This window comes from Balaenoptera acutorostrata, chromosome 2, assembly GCF_949987535.1.
Source record: "Balaenoptera acutorostrata chromosome 2, mBalAcu1.1, whole genome shotgun sequence".
Taxonomy (NCBI): Eukaryota; Metazoa; Chordata; class Mammalia; order Artiodactyla; family Balaenopteridae; genus Balaenoptera; species Balaenoptera acutorostrata.
In genome coordinates, this window is record NC_080065.1 from 45,865,787 (window position 1) to 45,891,574 (window position 25,788).

At 36.1% G+C, this 25,788-nt stretch overlaps 1 protein-coding gene across 2 annotated transcripts in view; it reads right to left on the reverse strand.

The window, feature by feature from the left end:
• The window catches only part of DHX29 (DExH-box helicase 29), a 47,650-nt gene that overhangs the window by 15,655 nt on the left and 6,207 nt on the right, over positions 1-25,788 (reverse strand). Inside the window, exons 2-17 of one of the 2 annotated variants that reach the window (XM_007195595.2) lie at positions 23,843-23,916; positions 22,520-22,633; positions 21,479-21,608; positions 20,592-20,737; positions 19,002-19,127; positions 15,955-16,081; positions 15,071-15,229; positions 11,882-12,047; positions 11,504-11,627; positions 9,322-9,930; positions 7,883-8,026; positions 4,051-4,227; positions 2,575-2,715; positions 1,406-1,550; positions 1,164-1,281; positions 109-193 (exon numbers count right to left, since the gene is read on the reverse strand). In XM_007195595.2, coding sequence (XP_007195657.1) covers positions 109-193; positions 1,164-1,281; positions 1,406-1,550; positions 2,575-2,715; positions 4,051-4,227; positions 7,883-8,026; positions 9,322-9,930; positions 11,504-11,627; positions 11,882-12,047; positions 15,071-15,229; positions 15,955-16,081; positions 19,002-19,127; positions 20,592-20,737; positions 21,479-21,608; positions 22,520-22,633; positions 23,843-23,916 — 2,585 coding nt within the window. The remainder of the gene's footprint in view (positions 1-108; positions 194-1,163; positions 1,282-1,405; positions 1,551-2,574; positions 2,716-4,050; positions 4,228-7,882; positions 8,027-9,321; positions 9,931-11,503; positions 11,628-11,881; positions 12,048-15,070; positions 15,230-15,954; positions 16,082-19,001; positions 19,128-20,591; positions 20,738-21,478; positions 21,609-22,519; positions 22,634-23,842; positions 23,917-25,788) is intronic. The other variant, XM_057540026.1, reaches the window with a different exon arrangement.

Consider the following 25,788-nt stretch of genomic DNA (forward strand, 5'->3'; position numbering starts at 1 on the left):
CTATAAGGCACTTAATATTAACAACTGTCTTTGATGATAAAAAGTCATAACACTTTTATGAAATATTCTCAGTTGGATCACATATAAATTTGCTGTACTGAATTTTACCTTCCTGACTCCTTGAGGAGGAAGTGTGAATGCTGCAGCTTGATCTTGAGTTGAAAGAATAGAATGCAGAGCTATCACTTTATATCTGAAAGTTAAAATCATAGTTCTTAGCAAGAGTTTCTCTTTAGAAGACACTGCAAAGAATAACAAAATTTATTTGCAAATAGAAAGCAATTTTTAAATTTTTTATTATGAAAAATTTTAAACACACACAGAAGTTCTGAAAATGGTACAATGAAACCCCATATATACTCATCAAAGAGAAAAAACTTAAATATATTCTGATGCTGAAGTTATAACCATAACAGCGGTAATAAACTGTATCAAACCAGGCATAGTAAAAAGCCAATTCAATATGCATGGATGGGCTTCCCTGGTGGCGCAGTGGTTAAGAATCCACCTGCCAATGCAGGGGTCACGGGTTCGAGCCCTAGTCCGGGAAGATCCCACATAACCTGGAGCAACTAAGCCCGTGCGCCACAACTACTGAGCCTGCGCTCTAGAGTCCACAAGCCACAACTACTGAAGCCCGCGCACCTAGAGCCCGTGCTCTGCAACAAGAGAAGCCACCGCAACGAGAAGCCAGCACACCGCACCGAAGAGTAGCCCCCGCTCGCCGCAACTAGAGGAAAGCCCACACGCAGCAACGAAGACCCAACGCAGCCAAAAATAAATAAATAAATAAACTTATTAAAAAGAAAAAAAAAGTGCTTCAAAGATATTTAAAAAAGAAAATGTATGGATGATAAACTGCAATGCTGTTAGGGTTCTGCACCATCCAGTGTGCTGGGGAGGGGAGTCACCATCTTACTCTTAACCACAGGATTCCCTCTGCTTAATCATATTGAGAAAATAAAATAAATGTAGAAATAGTACCTAAACATTTTAGTAGATAAAATGCTATAATAGAAATGTTAAAAGAAAATAAAGAGCTTTGCCATGGACAATTTTAACTAAAGGTGAAAAGACTTTGAAAGTTCTGATCAAGAGTTTTAATGTGCAAAAGATTTTTCTGTTTTAAAACTACCAGGAATATAATGAAGATTTGTAGTTACCGTTCTGAAAAAAATCTTCTGTCAGTTGATAAGAGATCATACAACTGTTGAATATGAGCAAGGCCTGGTAAAAAGATCAGTACTGCTCCTTCAACATTTTTGAACTGGGGACTTCTGTCTGAAATTTTTAAAAAGATACAATATTCAAAAATAAGGAACAGCGTATAAGATATTAATAGAACATCTCCAGTTAGAAAAGTTTTATCAAAACAAATGGAGACACATTAGAAATAGATACATACCTAAATATGTAAGAAGTTCCAAAATGAGATCCAGGTTGATTTTATGAGGATTCATGTAGAGAATAGCATGCTGAGTGCGGTTGCTGTACTTTTGGTAAAATGGATTTAAATCATCACTTGTTCCAGTCTGAACTGGGATGTATTCCTAAAAGAAACACAATCAGAAAAAGCTGAACAAAAATATTATGTATTTTTATAAGACAAAGAAGGAAAAAAGGAGCTATTTGCATTCATTCAAATCTGTATTTTTCTCATTGTCACTATTATTTTGTTAAAATATAGCAAGAATACAATTTTTAACAGAATTAAAGTATTACAAAATTTCATCTCTCCTATTAATTTCATTTCATACAGCCCCCTTAAGTATAGCAAACCTTTTTATCTTGGCATGTAAACCCTAAATTAAAAAAGAAATGAAGAAAAACAGAACAATGGATGCATTGTTCTGTGGCAGCTGAAAAGCAGCCTGGCCAAGAGAGGTAATACTAACTTTATTAAGTAATTTACACCTGCCTCATTCCTTCTAGATTCTATTTTGGTTGCTGAATTCCAATCATCTCCTTTGAAATACTACTTTTAATTTTTTAAAGTCTTTCTTTAGTTTCTAATTTCTATCTTTGCAGTTTTAGGGAAAGATTTTAGTTTTTGCTTCCTTGGTTCATCTGCTTAACTAAAGGATAAAGTAACTTCTACTTTGTGCTTCCATTAGATGAATGAAATATTGTGGATATAATGAAAATACTGTGTATAGTACCACTGGCCAAAATGCAGGATAATGTAGCTTTTGTGATATTTCTAAAATTATGTCATTGAAAGTAAATTAACTCTCTGTGAAGATCCGTGCTTGCCCTGGATAGTATAGAGCTAAGGTTGGCTCATGTCAGGACAGAGGCTGCTAGGAAAACCAATGGCAAGGATCTAGATTTTGGTCCTGCCCCATCCTGACTATCTAAGGTGCTGAGATAAAGTAAATATCGTAAGCCAAACACTAGAGTCAGTGAAACAAAGATTTAAAGAAATGACCTTTAAAATTTGCTCATAATCATATCTGTTCTTCTTCTACCAGATTATATTTGAATGCACTGTGTCAGCCATATTTTTAAACTCTTATGGCAGTTTGTTCCCTGGATATCACAATCAGATGTCTTTCAAAAATGTTTTATTTTTACCTGATACTTTTTTATTCCCCCTGCTTTGCTTGTAACATTAATGGTTATTTCTTCTTCCTCCTCCAGAAATTTCTGACAATATTCTGAGTCTTTCTCCAGGACAAAGCCTGTTTCTTCTATTATATCTTCAAGATGAAAAACCTGCATAGATTAAGGCATATAAATAGTGAACTCAAATTCATTTCAGTAAATATCATTTTAAAGAGAACAAGGGATTGTTACCTTTTGAATGTCACCAAATGCTAATTTAGAATATTACGAAAAAAGCTTTTTTCTGCATTTATTGGTAGTGAAGAACTTGGCTGATGTAGATGGATCTATTCCTAGTAGTCTCAGGACAAAGCACATCATGGTGTGTATTTTTTACATGTGAAAACCAATTAAAAGAGCAGCCTTTATCAGCTGAACCAAAAGGGCAAACATTAAGAATAGAAGGAAGCTTCAAAGACAAGCCTAAATTTGAGGGATGGGTGAAAAAGGAGTTCCTTATTGCTAGGCAGCTACCCCCAATCTGGATGTAATGCCTTTGCTATGGAAGTGTGTTTTACGCTGTGTACCTCTGAGGTATGTCGTTCGTCAGCAGAATCCTCCTTCCAGCCCACTCACCCTCAGTCAAGGCAGCACCAGCCATCTGATTCCCAAGGCCATCTCCAGGTCCTCCCTCTCTCTCTCTCTTTTTAAAATTAATTAACTTATTTATTATTATTTATTTTGGCTGTGTTGGGTCTTTGTTGCTGTGCGTGGGCTTTCTCTAGTTGTGGTGAGTGGGGGCTACTCTTCGTTGCGGTGCGCGGGCTTCTCATTGTCATGGCTTCTCTTGTTGCAGAGCATGGGCTCTAGGCACGTGGGCTTCAGTTGTTGAGGCATGTGGGCTCAGTTGTGGCTCGCAGGCTCTAGAGCATAGGCTCAGTAGTTGTGGCGCATGGGTTTAGTCACTCTGTGGTACGTGGGATCTTCCCCGGGCCAGGGCACAAACCCGTGTCCCCTGCATTGGCAGGCAGATTCTTTTTTGTTCATAAATTTATTTATTTATTTATTTATTTTTGCTGTGTTGGGTCTTCATTTCTGTGCGAGGGCTTTCTCTAGTTGCAGCGAGCGGGGGCCACTCTTCATCGCGGTGTGTGGGCCTCTCACTATCGCGGCCTCTGTTGTTGCGGAGAACAGGCTCCAGACCCGCAGGCTCAGTAGTTGTGGCTCACGGGCCTAGTTGCTCCGCGGCATGTGGGATCTTCCCAGACCAGGGCTCGAACCCGTGTCCCCTGCATTGGCAGGCAGATTCTCAACCACTGCGCCACCAGGGAAGCCCGGCAGGCAGATTCTTAACCACTGTGCCACCAGGGAAGCCCTTCAGGTCCTCTCTTGAGTTGCACTACCCTAGGAATCGTTCTAGGCTCACACTTAAGGGCCTGTCTTATGGTGACACTCACTGGTGGGAATGTAGTTTCTGTTTACATATGCATTATAAAGAAAACTTACCTCAACAGGATAATTTCTTCCTGAAATTCTCAGAATAGGGCAGTGTATGAAATAGCTAGAAAACTTTTCACTGTCTACAGTGGCACTCATTAGAATCAAATGTAGATCAGAACGTTTCTGTAAAATTTCCTTCAAGATAATTAGTAGGAAGTCTGACTGGACACTTCTTTCATGAACCTAGCATAAGGGGAACAAAAAAATCATAAGGTCAAGTAATAGGCTAAAACAATCAGACACTCAAATCTACTAAAAGTTAATCAATATTTACATATAGTCAGTACATGCAGAAAGAGAAGCTGTATGTTTCAAATAAGGCAGATCTTCAGAATTGAAAATAAAGTCACCCTCTAAAATTGAAGTCGGTAAAAATCAGCATATAATGAACAAGAGTAGCTATGATAGTAGGACTCTACCTTAGGAGATGTTTGTAAGTGTGCAGCTGATAAGATTAGGGTGTCTCAAATTTCACTTAGAAGCTAGTGTAACTCTTAAAGCACTGCTACTAATACACAACTGAACAGACACAAAACTGCAACAAGACAGATGGTTTATCTACTATGTAGGAAAAAGGGGAATTTGATTAGTAGGAATCTGACAGGTTCTCTATCAACTGTCTGAGAAAAAGGCTCTTATGCCCTTCCAACAGATGCATTTTAGGGACGAGCATTGTAAACCTGCTATAGAGCATAAAAAAACATGGGACATTGTCAGAACTCAGTAACTGCTGGATGTACCAGTCTATATTCCAACTTCTTGTACTGGAGTTATTTCTACTCCATTTTATTTTATGAGATTAAGGCAGCATACAAAAGATAGAATACATCAAGATAACAAAAATTAAAACGGTTTTGATCATTCATTTGCTCGGAAGGGAGGCAACAGCGGTCAAGTGTTCACTACAAACAGTACTAAGCATTGTGCTAGATGCTGGGGATTAAAAAATGACTAAGATAGTCTTTTCATTTCAGAGTTTACAGCCTTGGAAGAGGATACTGTAGAGGATGGTTTGAAATTACATATGAAGGGTAGTTAATTTTTTTTGGGGGGGGAGGGGTCTAATATTCTTTTTTTGTTTGTTTTATATATATATATTTTTTATTGGAGTATAGTTGATTTATAATGTGTTAGTTTCTGCTGTACAGCAAGGGGTAGCTAATTCAGGTGGTCAGGAAGGCTACTAAGAGGTATCTGCCATCTGTGCTGAGAAATGAAATGAGTTTTAAAAAAAGGAGGAGAAAGGAACAGTATGATAAAGGGAGAAAAAGTAGTCATGGGACACAACTTGTGCAAAATCATGGTGGACAGGGGGATAATTATACATTTCAGGAAATGAAGAAACAAAAATGATGCCTTGAGCATGGGATGAGGAACGGGCAAGAGATAGAGCTGGCGAGGTACTCAGTAATCTGCCCATATGAGGTCTTGTAAACCGTGTTAAGGAGTTGAGACTTTATCCTAATGAGTCAGGGTAGTGAGAAAGATATTTCAAAGCAGGGGGATCATGTGGTCTGAATTTTGTTTTAAAAAAGATAACTCCAGCTATAATTGAAGAATGTAGTAGAAGAGAGCAAAACAGAAAGTAGGAAGTTTTATTAGAGGCTTTTGTACTAATTAAAAGAGATAATGGTAGCCTATATGAGGGCAATACCAGTGAATATGGAGAGGTAAGTGAATGTGAGAAAAGTAAAATCAACAAAGTCTAGGTGATTGGATTTAGGGGATATGGGAGAAAGAAGAAGGAATAATCTTGGATGTTTTTACTTTGGTAGTTTGACCAGGATATTTATATCCGAAGCTCAAGAAAGAAAGATTTCCTGATGGAGAAACAGATCTGGGGAACCTCCTCAAATAGATGGTAATTTATACAGATACTGACATTTTTTAAAAAGAAAATTAAAAATGAGGATAAAACATAAAATAGAGCTAATAAAAGTGTATGCTTTATTAAGTACACTTGGAAGAGGTGGGCAAAAAGTTTGGCTGTAAACATACCAGCAGCCAGAGGAAAAGCTACTTAACTCACACACTGACCATAAACTAAAACAAATCGCACAACTATTCCTAATAAGAAAGCCAGAAGTATTATCCTGAGCATCTTCATAAAGAAGGCCCTGAATAACGTAATGAACTCTATGCCAGCATCTCTTACATCATTATATTTAACATGATGATGAATTTCACTGGGTTTTTTCTTACTCTTACTGTACTTCTCAACAAGAGGTTGACATTATCACACTGAAGCACAATTCAGTAAATCACACCTACAGACTGCTAATACTAAAACATCAAAGAAAAGCTCCCTGAAGTTGGTCTAACTTTTAAATTAGGGTTCATTTTGATATATATTTATCAATCAATTTTCTAATAATTTGGGGCTACAAGAAAACTTACTGACTGGCTGATATAAGTATTTCATCTTACCTAGCAGTAAAAATTTCACATTATAAATAGATAAATTAGCATTTTGACTTAAGTTGATTCTTGAGGATATTGATAAAATCTAGGTCTTAGCCATGCACAGCTACAACTGTGACACCCCATTCCCCACCCAACACTGCCAGGAGCAAGTTACCAATGGGCCTGCTCAATCAAGCAGCCATACATCCTCTTTCTTTTTGACATCTTAGTGATAACAGTACAACTCCTTCTCCCACTGAAGATTAAAGACTCCTTAGATAAAAATGAATTCCTATCATTCATCTATTACCAAAATTATTATATTTAAAAACATCTTACCCTAAACTTGTCCAACAACAGGAAAATGGTTAAATAAATTATGGGATATCCAAATTATATACTTCTATAAAGCTATTAAAAAATAGTGTTTTTGTAGACTATCTAATGATGTGAAAGAATTATAAAATAAATATCACACATGCTAAACATACACATATATAAATGCACAAATGTCAATATTAATTTTTTTTCTGGATGAGACTACAGATAATCTTTATTTTCATTTTTGTATCTCTCTATACTTCTAATACTTACTAACCAAAATGAGGAAAATAACCCAATAATCTATGTATGGTCTATTAATTAAAAATCAAAGAATGACTGAACTTTCACTAATGCCTTCTGAACTTGGTGAATTAACAGACATTCATAGAAACTTTACATCAGGGAACATAGAAAAAAATTTTTTTTGAATAATAGAAATGCTGTATATCTTATTTCTTTTTCAAAAAATTATGTACAAAGCAAGTCAGTTTAACATATACTAGGCTAGTATACCATTTTAAATAATTCTAATGTGAAACTTTTGGCATAATTCAATTTTAGTGTGCATTCAAATTTGATTCAAGTAGGGGTATATCTATAGAGAAAATGACATACTGATGAGGATTCCTTGTTTTTTATAAGAATCCGAGAAAATCCTTTAACAAATGTAGTTGAGAGGCAGCAGACTGGTAAGAGATGGCTGCAGATGTACTGCCTGGGTTTGAACCCCCAGCTGTGGAGCTTATTGGCCGTGTGAATTTGAGCAAGCTATTTAACCTCTGTGTGCCTCAACTGTAAAATAGGGATAATAATATCTACTTCACTGGATTGCTGGAAGGACTAATTGAAGTTGTATATATGAAGTCCTTAAAATAGCACCTTGCATATCGCAAATGTTATACAGCATTTGTTAAATAAATCAATTTACAGGAGACACATTTGTTAGAGGAAATTAATTATTATTTGTAGAGGAAATTAAATAATTATTATATGTAAAGTGTCTGGCATTTAATAAGCATGAAGAAAATGTTAGCTAGTTTTAGAAGTAACATCTTTTTAATACAAAAATGTTTAGAATTTTTTTCTGAACATGACTACAGAATCAACTCACCTCATCTACAATAACGTGAGACACATTAGTTAGGAGACCATCTTCTTGAAGTTTTCTTAGCAAAACCCCTGTTGTACAGTAGAGTAACCTGGTAGATTCACTCACTCGAGACTCCATCCGGATCTGATATCCACACAAAGAATTCTGAAGGGAAAACACAAGGCCAAGATTAGATTCTCACAAATGATCTAGGAAACAAGCTTTAAAAAGTACAGGTGCTGATCCTGCTACTATATGGAGCAGTCTAAGTAAATCTGTTTAGTGCAATTTATTACTTTCCCATGGTCTTCAATTATATAAAACTATAAAATTAGTTTCGGCAATTTTAAACAAGAAAAACCTTTTTTCAGTTTTGAAACAAAAAGCTGTTCACCTGCTTTGAGTACCATTAACATTATTACGAAAATATTAATAGATTTAATCAATTTCTTAATAAGTTATCTTGGAGCAAAATATTGAGGTACTGAGGAAGAGAATTTTAGAGAAGCTCCTACAATTTGGTCTACTTTTCTATCAAGATCTCATAAAAGCTGCAACCATTAAAAACCAGTGGTGCCTGATGGGAATCCTGAAGTCACTTCTATTCCCATCACATTTACTTTCTGTCTCCTTCAGTCATTCCTTTGTTATATTTGTAAACATGTCTGCCATGCCCTTAATGTAAATTCCTTATAAGACAGAAATTATGTCCTTTTTCCTCTTACATTTCATGAGAGAAACCAAGAAAAATTGCCAAATAAATTTTTTTTTAATGAAGGGATACCTAACTTAAAGATAGAGACAAAGATGTTAAGTATCATATTTATAAAGAACAATTCAAAGTAAACTGAGTTATATGAACTGGGAATTCATTACATTTGGTTCTAAAGCAATTTTATTAATTCCTATACTTTACAGTCACTCCGGTTAAAGTTTGGCCAGTTTTGTGTATACTTTTATCGCAAAGTGTGTGACAGTGGATATTTAAGTACTTTTTCTATTATTTTTTTATATACAGGATTTGAAAATAGTCTGGCATTTTCTTTTATATTGTTTTTTCCTTCTGTTCACTGAACTAATGAAAATCATTCAGGAATACATCCCACAGAAAAGATTTCCAAATACTTGAGATATCTGATACTACAGTTATACTTGCATGTGTTTATATTCTTTGAATGATCAACTTAGTATGTAATATATTTGAATACTCAGTTATTAAAGTGAATATATTTTTCCTTTTATGTGAGAATTTTAATGATAATTACTGACAATCCTTTTCATATAAAGGAGAGTGGCAGAATATCACATCTAGCCAAGAAAACATGAGAAACACCTGAGATACGCTACTGAACAAACAGCATCAGTCAAAATTCATATACGGCACAGGCTCCATTTGGGTCCCAAGGGCACAGGTTGAGTGAGGTCAGCGCTCTCTGAGGTGAGGCTGGACAGTGTCTCACCTTTCCTCCAGGTCCATTTTCACAGCCCAGTTCATCACACACTCTTGTGGCTAAGCTCACCGCTGAGACCCGCCGGGGCTGGGTGCAGACAATGCTGCATCTACTTGTTTGCCACTCGTTCAGAAGCAGGTCCTCCAACAGGAAATGTGGCACTTGAGTACTCTTGCCGCTCCCTGTTTCACCTGCCACCACCACAGCCCGGTGCCTTCTAAGAGTTTCGACAATTGAGTTCCTGTGTTTGAACACGGGTAACTGTTGCCGTTCCTTTAGCAGTCTCTGGTACTTAGGTGTGCTTTGCAACTTTCTAAAGAGGTTTCTAACCGGCTCCAAATCTTCTGCCTTTTCTGATTCCAAGGACAGTGCAGAAAAATCCTCATCAGAAACTAAATTTTCCCAAGATTCCTCAGGATCTTCAGAGGTTTCTCTCGTATTCTCAGAGTGCTGTTGTTGCTGTTGCTGCTGCTGCTTCAGTTTATTCAGAAGTCTGGCAATGAAAAGGTCACGTGGTTTATTGGTCTCCATTTTATTTAACTGTTCCTTTCTCTTTTCCGCATCACTCCACTCCAGCCAGACATCTCGGTAAGTGGGTGGAAGTAACTGATGAACTGACTATAAAGGGAAAAAACAGTAGTTATGTCATTTTCACTAACTACTGGACACCAAAATTCAATAGGTTAGAACTTAAAAGGACAGCTGCCTTCTTCTTAAAATGTCTCTTAAACTAGTAAGTTACTACTTTAATATAAGATATACATGTATATGATGCAAATTTATAAATAGCATATCATATTCAGGCTTCTAGACTTACTAGCTGTGTGACCTTGGGCAAGTAACTTAACCTCTTGGTGTCAGTTTCTAAATTTGTAAAATGGGGCTAATAATAGTACCTCCCTACAGGCATACTCTGAGGTAAACTGAGTTAATCGTGTAACGTGCTTATTCCTGGAACACAATAAACTATTAAATACATGTTTATTATTTATTCCTATAGTGGTGCTATTTAAATATTCAGATGATCCATAAAGCATCTCTAAAACAAAGTTCCCTCTGAGATTCCAGCAGTTGTATAATATTACAGGTCAAAGTATTTTAAATGAACTCCACTGGATGAAACTAAGTTATCTTAATTCTGTGTTATAAAAGAGCCCACAATTATTTCTGTAACACTGATAGTCACTTCCATCAATTAAGCTTAGCTTATGATACCTTATTCCACAAAATGAGGGAAATAAAGACATTAAGAACTTTTACTGACACAAAATGGAAAAGAATTATTGTTGGAGTTCCACTTAATCAGTGCCTAAATTTTCAGTAGTTCTAATTCCCCATGAAGAAAGACATATACGTTTATTATAAAAAGGAAATGTTGACAATACCCCCCAACCAAAAAAAAGAGCATTGTGTTCTCTTAAAAGTGCTCTCTTCAGTAATACTTTATTTTCATCTTTCCTTAAACTGGAAGCTTACAGTCAACATAACCTAAAAGTGAAAACTGGAACCAGTGTCTAATTTTTTAAAGTTGAGAGACAATATAACGTTAAAGGAAAACAAATGTTTAAAAACTCTCCTTAGGGCTTCCCTGGTGGCGCAGTGGTTGAGAATCTGCCTGCCAATGCAGGGGACACGGGTTCGAGCCCTGGTCTGGGAAGATCCCACATGCCGTGGAGCGACTAGGCCCGTGAGCCGCAACTACTGAACCTGCGCGTCTGGAGCCTGTGCTCCGCAACAAGAGGCCGCGATAGTGAGAGGCCCGTGCACCGTGATGAGGAGTGGCCCCCACTTGCCGCAGCTGGAGAAAGCCCTCGCACAGAAACGAAGACCCAACACAGCCATGAATAATAAATAAATAAAATTAAAAAAAAAACTCTCCTTAATTCAACCACTCTAGCACAACTATTTTTTAACCTGTAAATTAGTATAGCTTACAAAGCTGGACCAAATGGTTCAGAGCCTCTGGTCTAAGGAGAGAAAGACGGAACTATGTTTAGAAGTGAGAGGAAGTCAAAATTATAAATAAGCAGAAACAAGGACTAATCAGAAGAAGCATACAGTAAAGAGAAAATTGGCACAAAGGGCCATAATTAAAAACTAACTTCCACATGCAGATACAGTTTTATGTTGACAAAATATACCCATTACTCCAGAAATGATTTTTGAAACACTTAGGTCTAAAAAGTCTCACCTGCCCTTTCACTAAACGATAAAGAGCTAAAGTAGCTCCCAGGTGCTGAGCTTGCATGCCATCCTCTGTTAAGATTGTAGGGCATACTACCAGTACATCATCTTCAGACTTGATTACCCTTACCCTACAAAGAAGCCAAAAACATTTTAAAATAAAATTGATGAAGTAAAAAAGGTCAGAATTCCATTAACATTGAACTGTAGTTTAATTATTTAAATTAAATATTCCCATGGAAGATATGATACTACATAATGACTTATAAGCACTATCAATCTGAGATGTGGAATTAGCCTCCTAAATATCTACTTAACTCATCAGAAAAAAAAGATTTTCATCTTAGATTTTTCTATAAGTTCATTCAGTTAACCAAAAACATACCTACATTTCCAGTATCTACCTACTGCAACTTTTTCAAAGGAAGGATTTGGACTCTTGGGAAGATTCTTCCTGACCCAATCGATCAGAAATTGTTTGGGAGATTTTCCAGTCCAGCTTCGAGCAGTATAGTCAAAATTTCTTACATCATGAGGTTCTTTCTTTTTCTCTAAAATGATAAAAGATTGGTTCTTTAAAAATGGTTATGTAGTAATATACAGTCTCTTTTGAGAGATTAATGTTCTCTCACTTTTGGGAACAGACTTTTAGAAGAGGATAGGTTTAAAAAAAGACAGACAGAAAGGCCTGCTCTTCTTTAAGTGATGCAAGGAAATCCTCTTGATGGACAGAATCAGTGAAAATCTGGATCTTTTTAAAAAAGTATCTTAAGTTATGTGTTATTGTAAAATATCTATGATATAATCCATGCGATGAATTGTTTAGAATACTCTGAATTACAATGTTTGGTAGACTCTTTTGAAAAGATATAAATCAGATGTCCTTTCTCTGCTTAACAGCTGCCACTACCACCACTGTCAATGGCTTCATGTTGCCTATAAGATAAAGTCCAGATTCTTCACTACTGCCTAAAAGCCCTCTGCGGCCCATCCGTGCCTATTTGTTGTCAGTCTTCCACCATGCTCACTATGCTGTAGCCCACACTGGTCATGAGTCAATTCCTTAAATGCTCTAAGCCTGCCTGGCCCAATACAGTAGCCACCAGCCACATGTGGCTAAATTTAAATTAATTAAAATTAAAATTTCAGTTTCTCAGTTATACTAGTCACATTTCAAGTGCTCAATATAGTTGACCCTTGAACAACACAGGTTTGAACTGTACAGGTCCACTTATATGCAGATTTTTTTTTCAATAAATATACAAAAACACACATGAAGAACATCATGTGTAAGACTTATATTGAAGTGGATAGCCTATCCTTACACAGGCATGAGGTGATAATATAAAATTAATAATGTGTTATTTTCTTTGTTTTATAACTTTGCTTTCAAAGAATTACCTTACCTTACAGAATCCCTCTCTCTCATAATTGGAGAAATTGCATATCAGCCTATCATCATAGGTAAGTGGTTTTTTAAAAAATGTTAACAATGTTTCCAATAGTATATTATGAATAGTACTGTAATACTGTATGCCATAAAAATTTTATAATGATTCTTTCATTAGTGTATAAGGCTAAACTAACAGTGACGTGACGCAGTTGTATTGATTACACTAGGGTACCATTAAAGCAATCGTATTGCTGCTTCTTCGTTATCAGTGCATGAATCATTATACCTATAAACAACTAAGAATTTCTTCTGCACATTGCCTTTTCATTTTTGATGTCTAGTGTTAGTAATACATATAACATCTACAGTGTTTTGAATCATACAAGACAATGTTGATACAGGTACTGACAGATGATTCATCTTGTACATACATAACATAAACTCACAATCTATACAGTACAGTACTGCAAATGTATCATTATGATTTCCTTAATAATGTTTTTCTTTCTCTAGCTTACTTTATTATAAGAATATAGTATATAATACATATAATACATATACGTATATAATACATATAACATACAAAATATGTTAATCAACTGTTATCACTAAGGCTTCCAGTCATTAGTAGGCTATTAGTAGTTATGTTTGGGGTAAGTCAAAAGTTATACGCAGATTTTTGACTGCACAGGGGTCAGCGGCCCTAACCCCTGCGTTGTTCAAGGGTCAACTGTACTCATATTTGGCTAGTAGCTACCACATGGGATAGTGCAGATACAGAACATTCCCATCATAGTGTGTTCTGTTGAATAGTGATGCTCTAAGCTCTTTTCCACCTTAGACTTCCAATGTACTGTCTCCTTCCTTAGACGTTCTTTCCACCAACTCATTACCAGGCTAATACCTAATCATCTGTCAGATCTCAGAGCAAGACCTCAGCAAGGTTTCCCCAGTGCAAATGAGGCCCCCTTATTAGCTCTTATTATTGGAAGCCAGTTTTCTTTCTTCGACAGCACACATCAGTTTGTAATTGTGTTTCTGTGTCTGTTTAAAGCTTACATTCCCTGCTAGACTGTATACTTGAAGAGGGCAAAGATCAAGTTATTTTGCTAATAACTGTACATGTAGCACCTGATATTATGAACAATAAAAATTCAATAAATATTTGTAGAAAGAATGTACAATTAAAAGAACTGACAATTTAGTGTGGGATTCAACTGACTATATTACAGAGTGATAAATATACTGGCTATATCAATAATTTACCTATGAGCACAAAGAAGAGCACACTTACACACCTCTGGTGGCACAGCAGGAATCAGGGAAGGTTTAAAGAAGAGGTGCTGTTTGATTCAAGCCTCTTAGCAAGGGAAAGGTTGGCCAAGAAGGGGAAAACAGGATGAGCAAAGTCATGGAGCCATGAAACAATATATGTTTTAAAGAATGATGTAGCTGGGGCTTCCCTGGTGGCGCAGTGGTTAAGAATCCGCCTGCCAATGCAGGCCACACGGGTTCGAGCCCTGGTCCAGGAAGATCCCATATGCCGCGGGGCAACTAAGCCCGTGCGCCACAACTACTGAGCCTGCGCTCTAGAGCCCGCGAGCCACAACTACTGAAGCCCGTGCGCCTAGAGCCCGTGCTCCACAACAAGAGAAGCCACCGCAATGAGAAGCCCGCGCACCGCAACGAAGAGTAGCCACCCCGCTCGCCGCAACTAGAGAAAGCCCGCGCGCAACAACAAAGACCCAATCAATGCAGTCAAAAATAAATAAATAAATAAATTAATTAAAAAAAAAAAAAAGAATGATGTAGCTGTAGTACATAGCTGGGAGAATAAGGTGGAAAGGCTCTTCAGTGCCATGATACAGGGTTTGAACTTGCTAAGTGATTAAAATTTTTAACAGGAAACTCACATTTTGATCTGTGTTATGGAAAGATAATTCTGGCAGGAGTTTGGAGGAGGGACTGAAGAGAGATGAGGCCGAAGCAAGATGTTTGTAATTACAAAACGCTATACAAGTTATCATAATTATTACTTTTCCAAGACAGTATGTGGAAGCATAACTTTACTGCCATCTTATGTAGTTTGCTGGAATACAAAGTAACAATTTCTCAATTATATAGTCCTTGACATTTTTCTATTTACAAATTATACCCTGGAACACTTTCCCTCCATTTTACCTTTCTCTTCTTCAGTAGCAGCTGTAGATTTTTCAAATAAATTAAAGTTCAAAGCACTTTCCCCTTCTGTGGCTACAGGAGGCTTCTTCCTTTCATTCTGTTGATGTGAAATCTTTATGGCTGGATTGAATACTGGATGGTCTTCTAAAGTTTCCATTTCTACCAAAAAAACCATGATGCTTATTTTTGTTTTATTTGTATTTGTTTTTCATGCCTTTTTACTTTGTAAAAATTGGTTTAAAAAAACAACATTCCTTCTTTTTCCTTGTAGTCAATTATTCAACACTTCCTACTAGGAATTTGTGCTAGAAGTCAGAGGCAATTTATTTTCACATCATATACTAACATTTTCAGAACAATTACTTAACAGATGTAGAAGGCCAGGAAAAACATCTTCACTAGAAATAAATACTCATGGAATTATATCCACCTCTTGTTCTTGAACGGAGATGGTATTTTATGGTATACATCTGAGGTTAACAAACTATGGCCTGCAGGCCAAATCCAGCCCCGCTGCCTATTTCCATATGGCCTGTGGGCCAAGAATGATTTTTACATGTTTAACTGGTTGAAAAAGACAAAAAGATATATTTGGTGCCATGTGAAAATTATATATGAAATTTCAGCATCCATAAAGTTTTATGAGAACATAACCATTTGCTTATGTATCGTTTACGGCTGCTTTTATGCTGTGACAGCAGAGTTAAGTAATCATAACAAATTGCAAAACCTAAAATATTTACTATTTGGCTTGTTGCAGAAAGTCTGCCAATCCCAATTATAAACTGTTAGGAAAGAGCAGACATTAAAAAGAGGCAACCTCCATCCTAGGAAGGCCAATAAAGAAGAGATATTTATACGTCTGAGAATTTTAAAGTGTTTACCTCTTTGAAATTTCCTTATTTTTTCTTGAGCCTCTTTTTGGCCTTGCTTGTTTTTTTCTAATTTAAAGGTAGCTGCTTGCTCCTTTGCATCCAGAAGTTTTGCTGCAAGGTGCAAGTACCTTTCATTCTGTTGTTCCAAATAAGATGATGATAAAGAAATAAAAAGAAGAGCAAGATTAGTTTATCTATTGTCAATGTATTATATCAAAACCTGTGATCTTTTGATCTTATTCTTTGATCCAACAAATCTTTTAGAAATTTTTCATAGAGAAATAATACAAACGTGCAGATTTGCAGGTACATAGATGTTTACTGCAGTACTGATTGAAAAGGAAAACTGGAAATCAAGCGTGGTACATCTCTACAGAGAAAACGAGTCAGCTATAGGGAGAAAAAGTGAGGTAGCAAAAGAATGAGGGTGATCCACATGGACAAACTTCCTTGACATGTTAAATAAAATAAAACAAGCTACAGAATAAAATGTAAGTATGAGCTCATTTCTGTAAAAAGAAAAATTAAATTTTTATATATTTTATAAATACATGTATTTAAAGGATTGCATATGCAATAACAGGATAATACTAATTTCTGAAAGTTACCTTCCCATAATCTTTATCTTATGGAAGATAGCCAGGGACATTAAAAAAAAAGGCCTCTGGGGAAGATGGGTGCCATTAAACTTAAGGACTTAACTCTGCTGGGCAAAAACTGACAGAGTTAAAGCTAAACTCAAATTACTGTTTTTTTCTTTAGGTTAGGTTGATAGCAGATGAGAAGCATTAAAGCTCGGGGTGGAGAAGAAGGCATGTGCAGTGCTGCCATGAAAGACAACCGCTGAGACGAAGGGAAAAGAGACAACTAAGGAAGCACAACCACCTGAATTCTGGGACCATTTTGTGTAGAAGCAAACATCAATACAGTGTAACAGATAGAAGGGTTGGCTATCGCCTCAATTTCACCTAAATCACACTCATTCTTTCCATCTTTCCTATCTATGGCACTGATACCACCATCCCTCCACCTACGAATCTCGTGCTGACTTTGGCTTCTTAACCTTTATGTTCAGTAAATCATCAATTTCTACTGATTCTTGCTTTAAATGTTTCTCTTCCAAATTCCAATTTGGCACCTTATTATTTCACACCTCAGCAAGTGCAAGAGCTGCCAAAATGGCCTCCCTACCCTTTGCAAATCACCTTAAACACTACTAAATTTGCCCTAAAATGTCAAATTCTTCTTGTCGGTCACCTGCCCCCATACTTCTAGCAACTCTTCACAATCAGTAGGAAAAGTTGTCAAATTCATTTTCTGGGCATCAAAATCTTCTAGACTCAGTTTAACTCACCTGTTTACTCCTATTGCTCACCTACACATTTTATCCTGTTTATTGTTTAATACTCAAAGGCCCCTTGCACAATTCCACTGCTGTACCCTTATTCACATATTTCACCCATCTGGGTCATTTTCCCATTCTTTGTTGCCTATGCACACTTCATGCATCCTTCAAGTCCCACTTTTTTCTTTGAAGTATTGACCTAATGCTCCAATCAGAAGAGACCTCTTTCTCTGAACCTCAAAGTAACATGTGTACTGTCCTAAATTATTTTTGTTTATATTACTTTAATACAGGCACATGGTTAAAAAAACTTATGAGGATACAGAGGAGTATAAAAAAGAAGTCTCCCTCCCACCCTACCAACCCCAGTCCTAATCACTAGTAATAGCTTCTTGTGTATCTCTCCCGATGTTTCCTTTGCATACATAAGAATGCAAATATATGTGTGTGTGTATATTGTTTTACTCAAATGAGTTCATTACACTACACATGCTGTTCTGCAACTTCCTTTTTGTCTTTCTAAATCAACTTTATAAAAGTATGATTCACTTCTAATAAAATGTCATTTTAAGTGTATAAGTGAATGTGTTTGACACATGTATACATCCACGTAACCATCATCATAATCAAGACATAAAACACTGCCATCATCCCCAAAAGTTTCCTCATCATGCCTAACAGTCAATCTCTTTCCTCCATCCCTGGACTCAGGCAACCGCTGACCTGCTTCCTCTCACTAGAGACAGATTTTGCATAGATGACTTTTCTAGAATTTAATATAATGAAATTGTTCAGCATGTACTCATTTTTGCCTGGCTTCTTTCATTCTTATATAATGTTTTTGAGAGTTGCTTGCAGTGTTTGGCTGTTATTAGTAAAGTTGCTATGAACATTTGTGTACAAGTCTTTTTTTGTTGACGTTTTCATTTTTCTTGAGTAAATACCTAGGAATGAAATTGTTAGGTCATATGGTAAGTGTATGTCTAACTTCATAAGAAAGTGCCAAGCAGTTTTACCAAGTGGTTGTACCATTTCATTTTATACTCTTACAATCAGTGTATGAGTATTCAGTTGCTTCACATCCTCCCAACACTTGGTATTACTGATCTTTTTAATTTTAGCCATTTTGATTGATATATACATAGTGGTATGTCACTACAGTTTTCATTTTCATTTTTCCCATGACTAGCGATGTTGAACTTATTTTTACATGTTTATTGGCTATCCATATATCTACCTCTGTAAAGTGTCTGTTGTCCTTTTAAAACTTCTTTATAAATTCTAGACAGAAGTCTTTTATCAGATATATGTATTGTGTTATTTTCTTCCTACAACTTGCTTTTTTCACTTAACCTAATATTTTTAGTTTATCTTATGATATGTAAGTTTTCTCTGTCCAGGCAATGGGTTTCCTCTATAAAGGAAGGTGCTTTTTAAAATTATCCAAATAATTTAGCATACTCCTTACACAGAACAATCATTTAAAAATACTTGGTGATTATCTCTTTAAACATGGGAGGAATGTAATTAACATATATTGAGCAGTTATTTTGTGTCATGTTTTTGCCTAAGTGTTATTTTATTTAATCCTCACATAAACGCCTAGAGGTAACTATTTCCTCAATTTACAAATGAGGAAACTAAGCCTTATAAAAGTTAAATATTTTGCCAGGTATATCCAGCTAGAAGCCCAATATAAATTTCTACTCACAGGGTCAAATTTTTCCTCTTCTAAACTTTTAGAAGTCTCACTCTTTTCTTCTTCGTTTTGTTGTTCAGCGTATCGCAAAATCCATTCTTTCATATTTACTTCCAAATTTTTTTCTTCCTTTTTTGGCTAGAAAGAAAAAACAAATATCTGAAAAATCAAAATTAGAAAAAGGTGTCAAAACTATCATCAAGTGTCACTGCTTTTATAATTTCTTTACACTCAGAAACAGTAGACACATAAGCCTCAAAAATCACATTCTTTACTGTTCAGTGAAGGACAAATGAATGGAACTCAACATTAATTAAGTCTAAACTTCCATGATCCGAAGAATACATTTACATAAAGAGGCAAAAAAATGAAAGAACTGTTAAAAACTAGTGTTGTCCTTAAAAACAGTGGTTTTGTGGGGATGATGTTTCCACAGAATTTTGCTCTATTTATTTTTAGGCTTTACTGAGGTATAACTGATAAATTAAAAATTGCACATATTTAATGTACATATTATTAAAATGTTAATTATTTACTGTATATATACATATGTATATATATAGACTCATCATTTTGATGAGTTTGGACATATGCATACACCCATGATATCATCACCATGATCAAGGTACTAAACATATCCATCACCTCCAAAAATTTTTGTGTGTTCTTTTGTGTGTGTGTGTGTGCAGTACTGTACTGTTAACTATAGGCACTATGTTGCATAGCAGCTGTATAGAACTTACCTATCTTGCATAACTGAAATTTTATAACCATTAAGCAACATTTCCCCATTTGCCCCTCCTCCCTTTAGCCCCTGGTAACTACCATTCTATTCTCTGTTTCTATGAATATGACTACATTAGGTACCTCATATAAGTGACATAATGTAGTATTTGTCTTTCTGTGATTGGCTTATTTAGCATAATGTTCTCTAGGTTCACCCATGTTCATAGATGTTTTATGATATGCAGAGTAGTTATGTGTAATGCGTAATGAAGTGTAATGAAGTACACCTTCCAGTATTAATGCCTTTCTGTAATCCCCTTCCATACAGATTTTGAATTGGCCACATGACTTGCTTCAACCAATGGGACATTAGCAAGAGTGATACAAGCAGAGGCTTGACAAAAATTTGTACACTGGTGCTTACTATCTCGAGATACTTGCTCTTGGAAGCCATATGTCAAGTAAGAAGTCTGACCACCCTAATATCACCATGTAAGAGGAAACCTAAGCTAGTCATGTGGAGAGAGAGATGCCTTGCTAGCTCCCAGCTGAGGCACCTAGTCATGTGAGTAAAGAAACCTTTTTGGATGTTCCAGTCTGAGGAGACACCTCATGGAGCAGAAGAACTGCCTAGCTGAGCCCAGTCCAGACTGCAAAATCAGAAGAAATTCTTGGTTTAAGTCACTACATTTTCCGGTGGCTTGTTATGTAGCAATAGATAACTGAAACCGACAGTGATAGAAGAGTTTGGCAAACCCATTAGACATTTTCAATAAGTAAAAACATTACTGTAACCTAATATTTATACCCTTATGAACTATTACATGTGCTTCATTCTGATTTTATACAACTTTAAATGTTTAATTCTTAAATTACCTTTATCTTAGGATCTTCTTCCTGTTTTTTGGTTTTAGATTGCAGTGGAGGTGAAATAGTGGCTTGTATTTGAGGAGACTGGAATTTTGGCCTACTTAGAGGTTGTTGCTCTTCAAATTCCTGACTGAATCCTTCAGGAAGTGCATCTTAAGAGAAATTGGGATGAAAATAAACATGTACATGATACATAAAACACACAAATATTTATTAAACACTCACATAAACCCTGTCTAGACAAAGAGCACCTAATTTTATTCTACTGCTCATCTCCTAGGAATAGAAATCCTATGATGAACCTCGTTTTATTATCAAACCAGTGGGAACACTCTCTAGATGATAACCAGCCCACCTCTAGTTGACCATTTATTTCACCCCCAATATGCTAGACTCCTAAATTTCCATAAGAAAATCTTAACCCTCCCCTCTCTTTGGTTGCCTGTCACAACATGTGACAGTATCCTTAATCAGTCATAGAAGCAATATGCATTCCAGGTTCTTGCCAAAGATTACAACCTTGACCCTCTGCTTAATTAAATATTATTTATCCAAAGCCAGACAGCCCTAATTTCTAAACCAAAACGAGGATACACAGCCTGACAGGTTACAGACAGGCAAACTTTGAGAATCTGCTGTATTATGTGCATTGTAAAATGGCTATCAAAAACTGAAAGCAGCACACAAAAAAATAATTTCTTCTTGCACAGACTACAACCTTTAAGAATATACTAAAAAGACTAGAAAAGTGTAAGAACATTCTAAAAATAAATAATTATAACAGTGAAAAAAATTTTAAGTACAAGTCAAAAGCTTGATACAAATATCATAAACATTGAAATTATTTCAAAAGGTTTTATAAACTGAAAGACATTTATGACAATACTGTTTACCATCTGAAAGGTTTAAACAGAGCCAATCCAAGGCAGAATGAAGATCACCTCCGTGTAAGAGTGTGTTGGTCATGGCATCTTCAATGTCCTTAGTCTTAAATGAAAATGCTTGTAAAGCCATGTATAAATCCTATGAAAGGGAAATGTAAAAAAGTCATTCTGTCAATTTTCTCTTTTTTCATTACTAAGTCTATTCTCCCATTCATTTTAAACTAGAAACTCTGACACAAATTATAACTTCAAAAATATCTTTTTTTCTTTTCTTTTTTCCAGTTAGAAGAGTTAAATGTGCTCACTGTATTGAGAATCTGAGAACTATAGATAAATAAAAAAGGACCAGGAGAAACTGCTCATATTCTCACTATCTAAAGATACTGTTTGCAATGTAGTATGCTTCCTTCCTTTCAGTCATTTGTCTATGATTTTGTAAAAACAAACTTTACTTAACATTATAACATAAGCATCTTCCCAAATTATTAGAAACTGTTCATCAGTTTTAATAGTTACAGAATATTCCACTGGGTAGACATATCATAATCTATTTTCCTATTGGTGACCACTTAAGATGTTTTATTATTATCAGCAGTGCTTCAATGAACATGTTCATACATAAAGCTTTTTATTGTACTTTCTAAAGCATGATCTTTACAGCTGGGCAGGACTGGGTTCAAATCCAGACTCTGCTTACTTTGCTCCTTAGTAATTAAAAACCTCAGGCTATAAATTATGTAATCTTTCCAAGCCTCATTTCCTTCATTTGAAAAATGGGGCAAAATACCTTCCAGGATTGTGTGTCAGAGAAAATGTAAGCAAAGTGCCCACCACAAGTCCAACATAATTTTGGGAATGTAATTTAGTTTTCATATCACTATTTTAATGCATGTACTTATTTTTGGCACAGCTCCTTCCTTATTCTTGCAGATGGAACTAATCTACATGAAATTTCAATGGAAGTTGAAAAGTCATTTTATCTCACATGTGGAGCTGTCTTAAAAATGCTCCACTAAAAGTAAGTAACTTAAAAAAAAGTTTGCAAAATACCTGTAATTTTTTGGCAGTAAGTCTTCCAGAAATCACTCCCTTGTCATTATTTTGCTTTTTATGCTCATTTATCACTCCAATAATTTTTTGCTCTAGTTTGTTATTAATTACCACCTGTTGAGACCAAAAAGGTCATATCAATTAGAAGATGAATTATTAAATAACATTTAATAATTAAATAATTAGAAACAAATCACACAGTTTTCTATATCCCTTCCAACCAAGCCCAGAATTTCAGCTGAAATCAGATACAGTGATTATCATATATTGGAATCCCATTCACTGGACCACAGTCCTACCATATATTTAAGAAAAAATGGGATACGGAAAAAGCAACAACATGTGGCAAGGCAAAAATCCTTTTATAAAGCCTCTTGAAGCCGTATGTCTCAAGACTCTGTCCTTGGACCACCCTTAGATTGCCACCACAAAGACAGATTCCTAAGCCCTATCCTAAACATACTGAATCAGAATCCTTGGGGATGGAACCCAGAAATTTGCCTTAATGTAAACCAGCCCAAGCACATTGCCTGAAAGAATGGATGCTACACTAAAAAGAGGGCAAATCAAGTAGAAGTAAAAACTTATATAAATTGTAATAATTAGATTACACAAATTATTTTGGCTTCCAGAGTTTGTTTTCTATTTTTTCCTATTGGCCATTTTACCTTCTGCTGTTTCCATATGTTTAACCTAAGATTATACAGCCAACTACCTTCAAAAATACCTTCTTTTGATCACATCTTTACTGAATGCTCACTACGAGCAATGCACAAAAACATACTTCAGGAATTCAGTCTAGCACAGGAAACATATATAAAAAGATAAACCGTAACCCAGCATGTCATTATTTAAAAAGATGGAAGAAGTGCTGATGGAACCACCAGGAAAATAACCTGGTGAGTTATGATGGACTTCACAGAGGTTACAAATGGAGAAAGGGAAATAGAGCATTCTAGGCTGAGAGCCCATGGACAAAAGCCTGGAATCGTTAAAAATCATATGGGATTTGGGGGAACAATGAGATATGAACTAAAATTTTAAGTGGAGAAGAGTAATGGAGAGGAGGCTGGAAAAGAATACTAAGTCAGACCTGAAAGGGTGTGTATGATATACTTAGAAGTTTGGACCTTATCCAGCTCTTCCTTAATTTCTTACAGGCTCTCAACAGATGTGTATGATTTACTTTTATTTAATATAGATGAGGAATTATTGTACTACTTACAAAAATTTTAAACACCCCATCATTTGCTTACATTTAAGAGTTTATCTTTTTTTTTTAAGGTAACATATCTTGAAATGACTCAAAACCTTGATACTCACTTTCAAAATAGATTTATCCAGATTTGCAGGACCACCAGAATCATTTGCAGAATTAAAACTATAAATTTTTGGACCTGTATATAACAGACAATAAAGAGTCAAGGTAATTTAATGATTAATATCCATTACACTATTTTAATTTTCCTCTAAAGATCGCTAAACATTAAATATTTGATTTCAGCTCTTTCTTTTCCACTTTACCAAATAACTCAATCTGGAAGTCAGCGATACTTCTGCTAAATTTGCAAAAACATTCTACCGCTTAGCACTCTCTAGGTTAACTAGTTTCTCATAGAGTGCAAATGCTTGGCACTTTGCTGAAGTAAGACCTCTCAGAGGGTATTTGATTCCTGGCAGAGAAGATGGGTAATTTTGAAGAGAAAGCCTCCTCCTAAGGCAAAAAGGAGGTGGGAGTTCCTATCATTCTCTCCTACTGAGTATAAGGTTGCTATATTAGTTTCCAAGGCTGCTGTACAAACTTGGTGGCTGAATATACAGAAAAACTCTCTCTCAATTCTGAAGGCTAGAAGTCCAAAATCAAGGTGTCAGTAGGACCATACTCCCTCTGAAGTCTCTAGATAAGACTCTTTTCTTGCCTCTTCTGGCTTCTGGTGACCCCAGGCACTGCTTGGCTTGTCTGCCTCGTTAAAATGGGTCTTCACATGGCCTTATTCCCTCTGTCTCTCTCTGTGCAAATCTCCGTCTCCTTTCTCTGGACGCTAGTCATTGGATTTAGGGCTCTCCTTAAATCCACGATGATTTCATCTCAAGATCCTTAACTAATTACACCTGCAAAGATCTTTTTTCCAAATAAGATCACATTCTGAGGTTCCACGTGGACATGAAATTTTGGGGGACACTACTCAACCTACTACAGTTGCCAAGTCTGTTCCAGTCAATAGAAATGCTATATATTAACAGTTTTCTAACAATGAATAACCGGGAAGGAATACATTTTATTTTCAAACTTTGGTCTCATGATCTCCTTACTCTCCTAAAAATTATTGAGGATCCCAAATACTTTTTGTTTATGTAGGTTATAATATTGATATTTATCATACTATAAATTAAAAGGGAAATTTTATTTATTTATTTTTAAAGACTTATTTATTATTTATTTTTATTTATTTTTGGCTGCATCGGGTCTTAGTTGCCGCACGTGGGACCTTCGTTGAGGCACACGGGCTCTTCGTTGCGGTGCGCAGGCTTCTCTCTAGTTGTGGCGTGTGGATTTTCTCTTCTCTAGATGAGGCGCGTGGGCTCCAGTTGAGGCATGCGAGCTCAGTAGTTGTGGCACGCAGGCTTAGCTGCCCCGCGGCATGTGGGATCTTGGTTCCATGACCAGGGATTGAACACACGTCCCCTGCATTGCAAGGTGGATTCTTTATCACTGGACCACCAGGGAAATCCCAAAAGGGAAATTTTTTTTTTTTTAAAGGAATTCCTTTATTTTTATTATTTATTTATTTATTTATTTATTTTTGGCTGTGTTGGGTCTTCGTTTCTGTGCAAGGGCTTTCTCTAGTTGCGGCAAGCGGGGGCCACTCTTCATCGCGGTGCGTGGGCCTCTCACTATCGCGGCCTCTCTTGTTGCGGAGCACAAGCTGGATCCAGATGCGCAGGCTCAGTAGTTGTGGCTCACGGGCCCAGTTGCTCCTTGGCATGTGGGATCTTCCCAGACCAGGGCTCGAACCCGTGTCCCCTGCATTAGCAGGCAGACTCTCAACCACTGCGCCACCAGGGAAGCCCCCAAAAGGGAAATTTTAAAAAATATTTATTAATTCATTAGAAATAAACCTACTACATGTTAATATAGTACTTTTATGAAAAATAACTATATTTTCCAAACCAAAAAAATTGTTTTCTACTTTTGCAAATCTCTTAACATCTGGCTTCTGCATTCAGTCTTCTGTAATGTCACACATCATGTAGTCACTGTACACTAG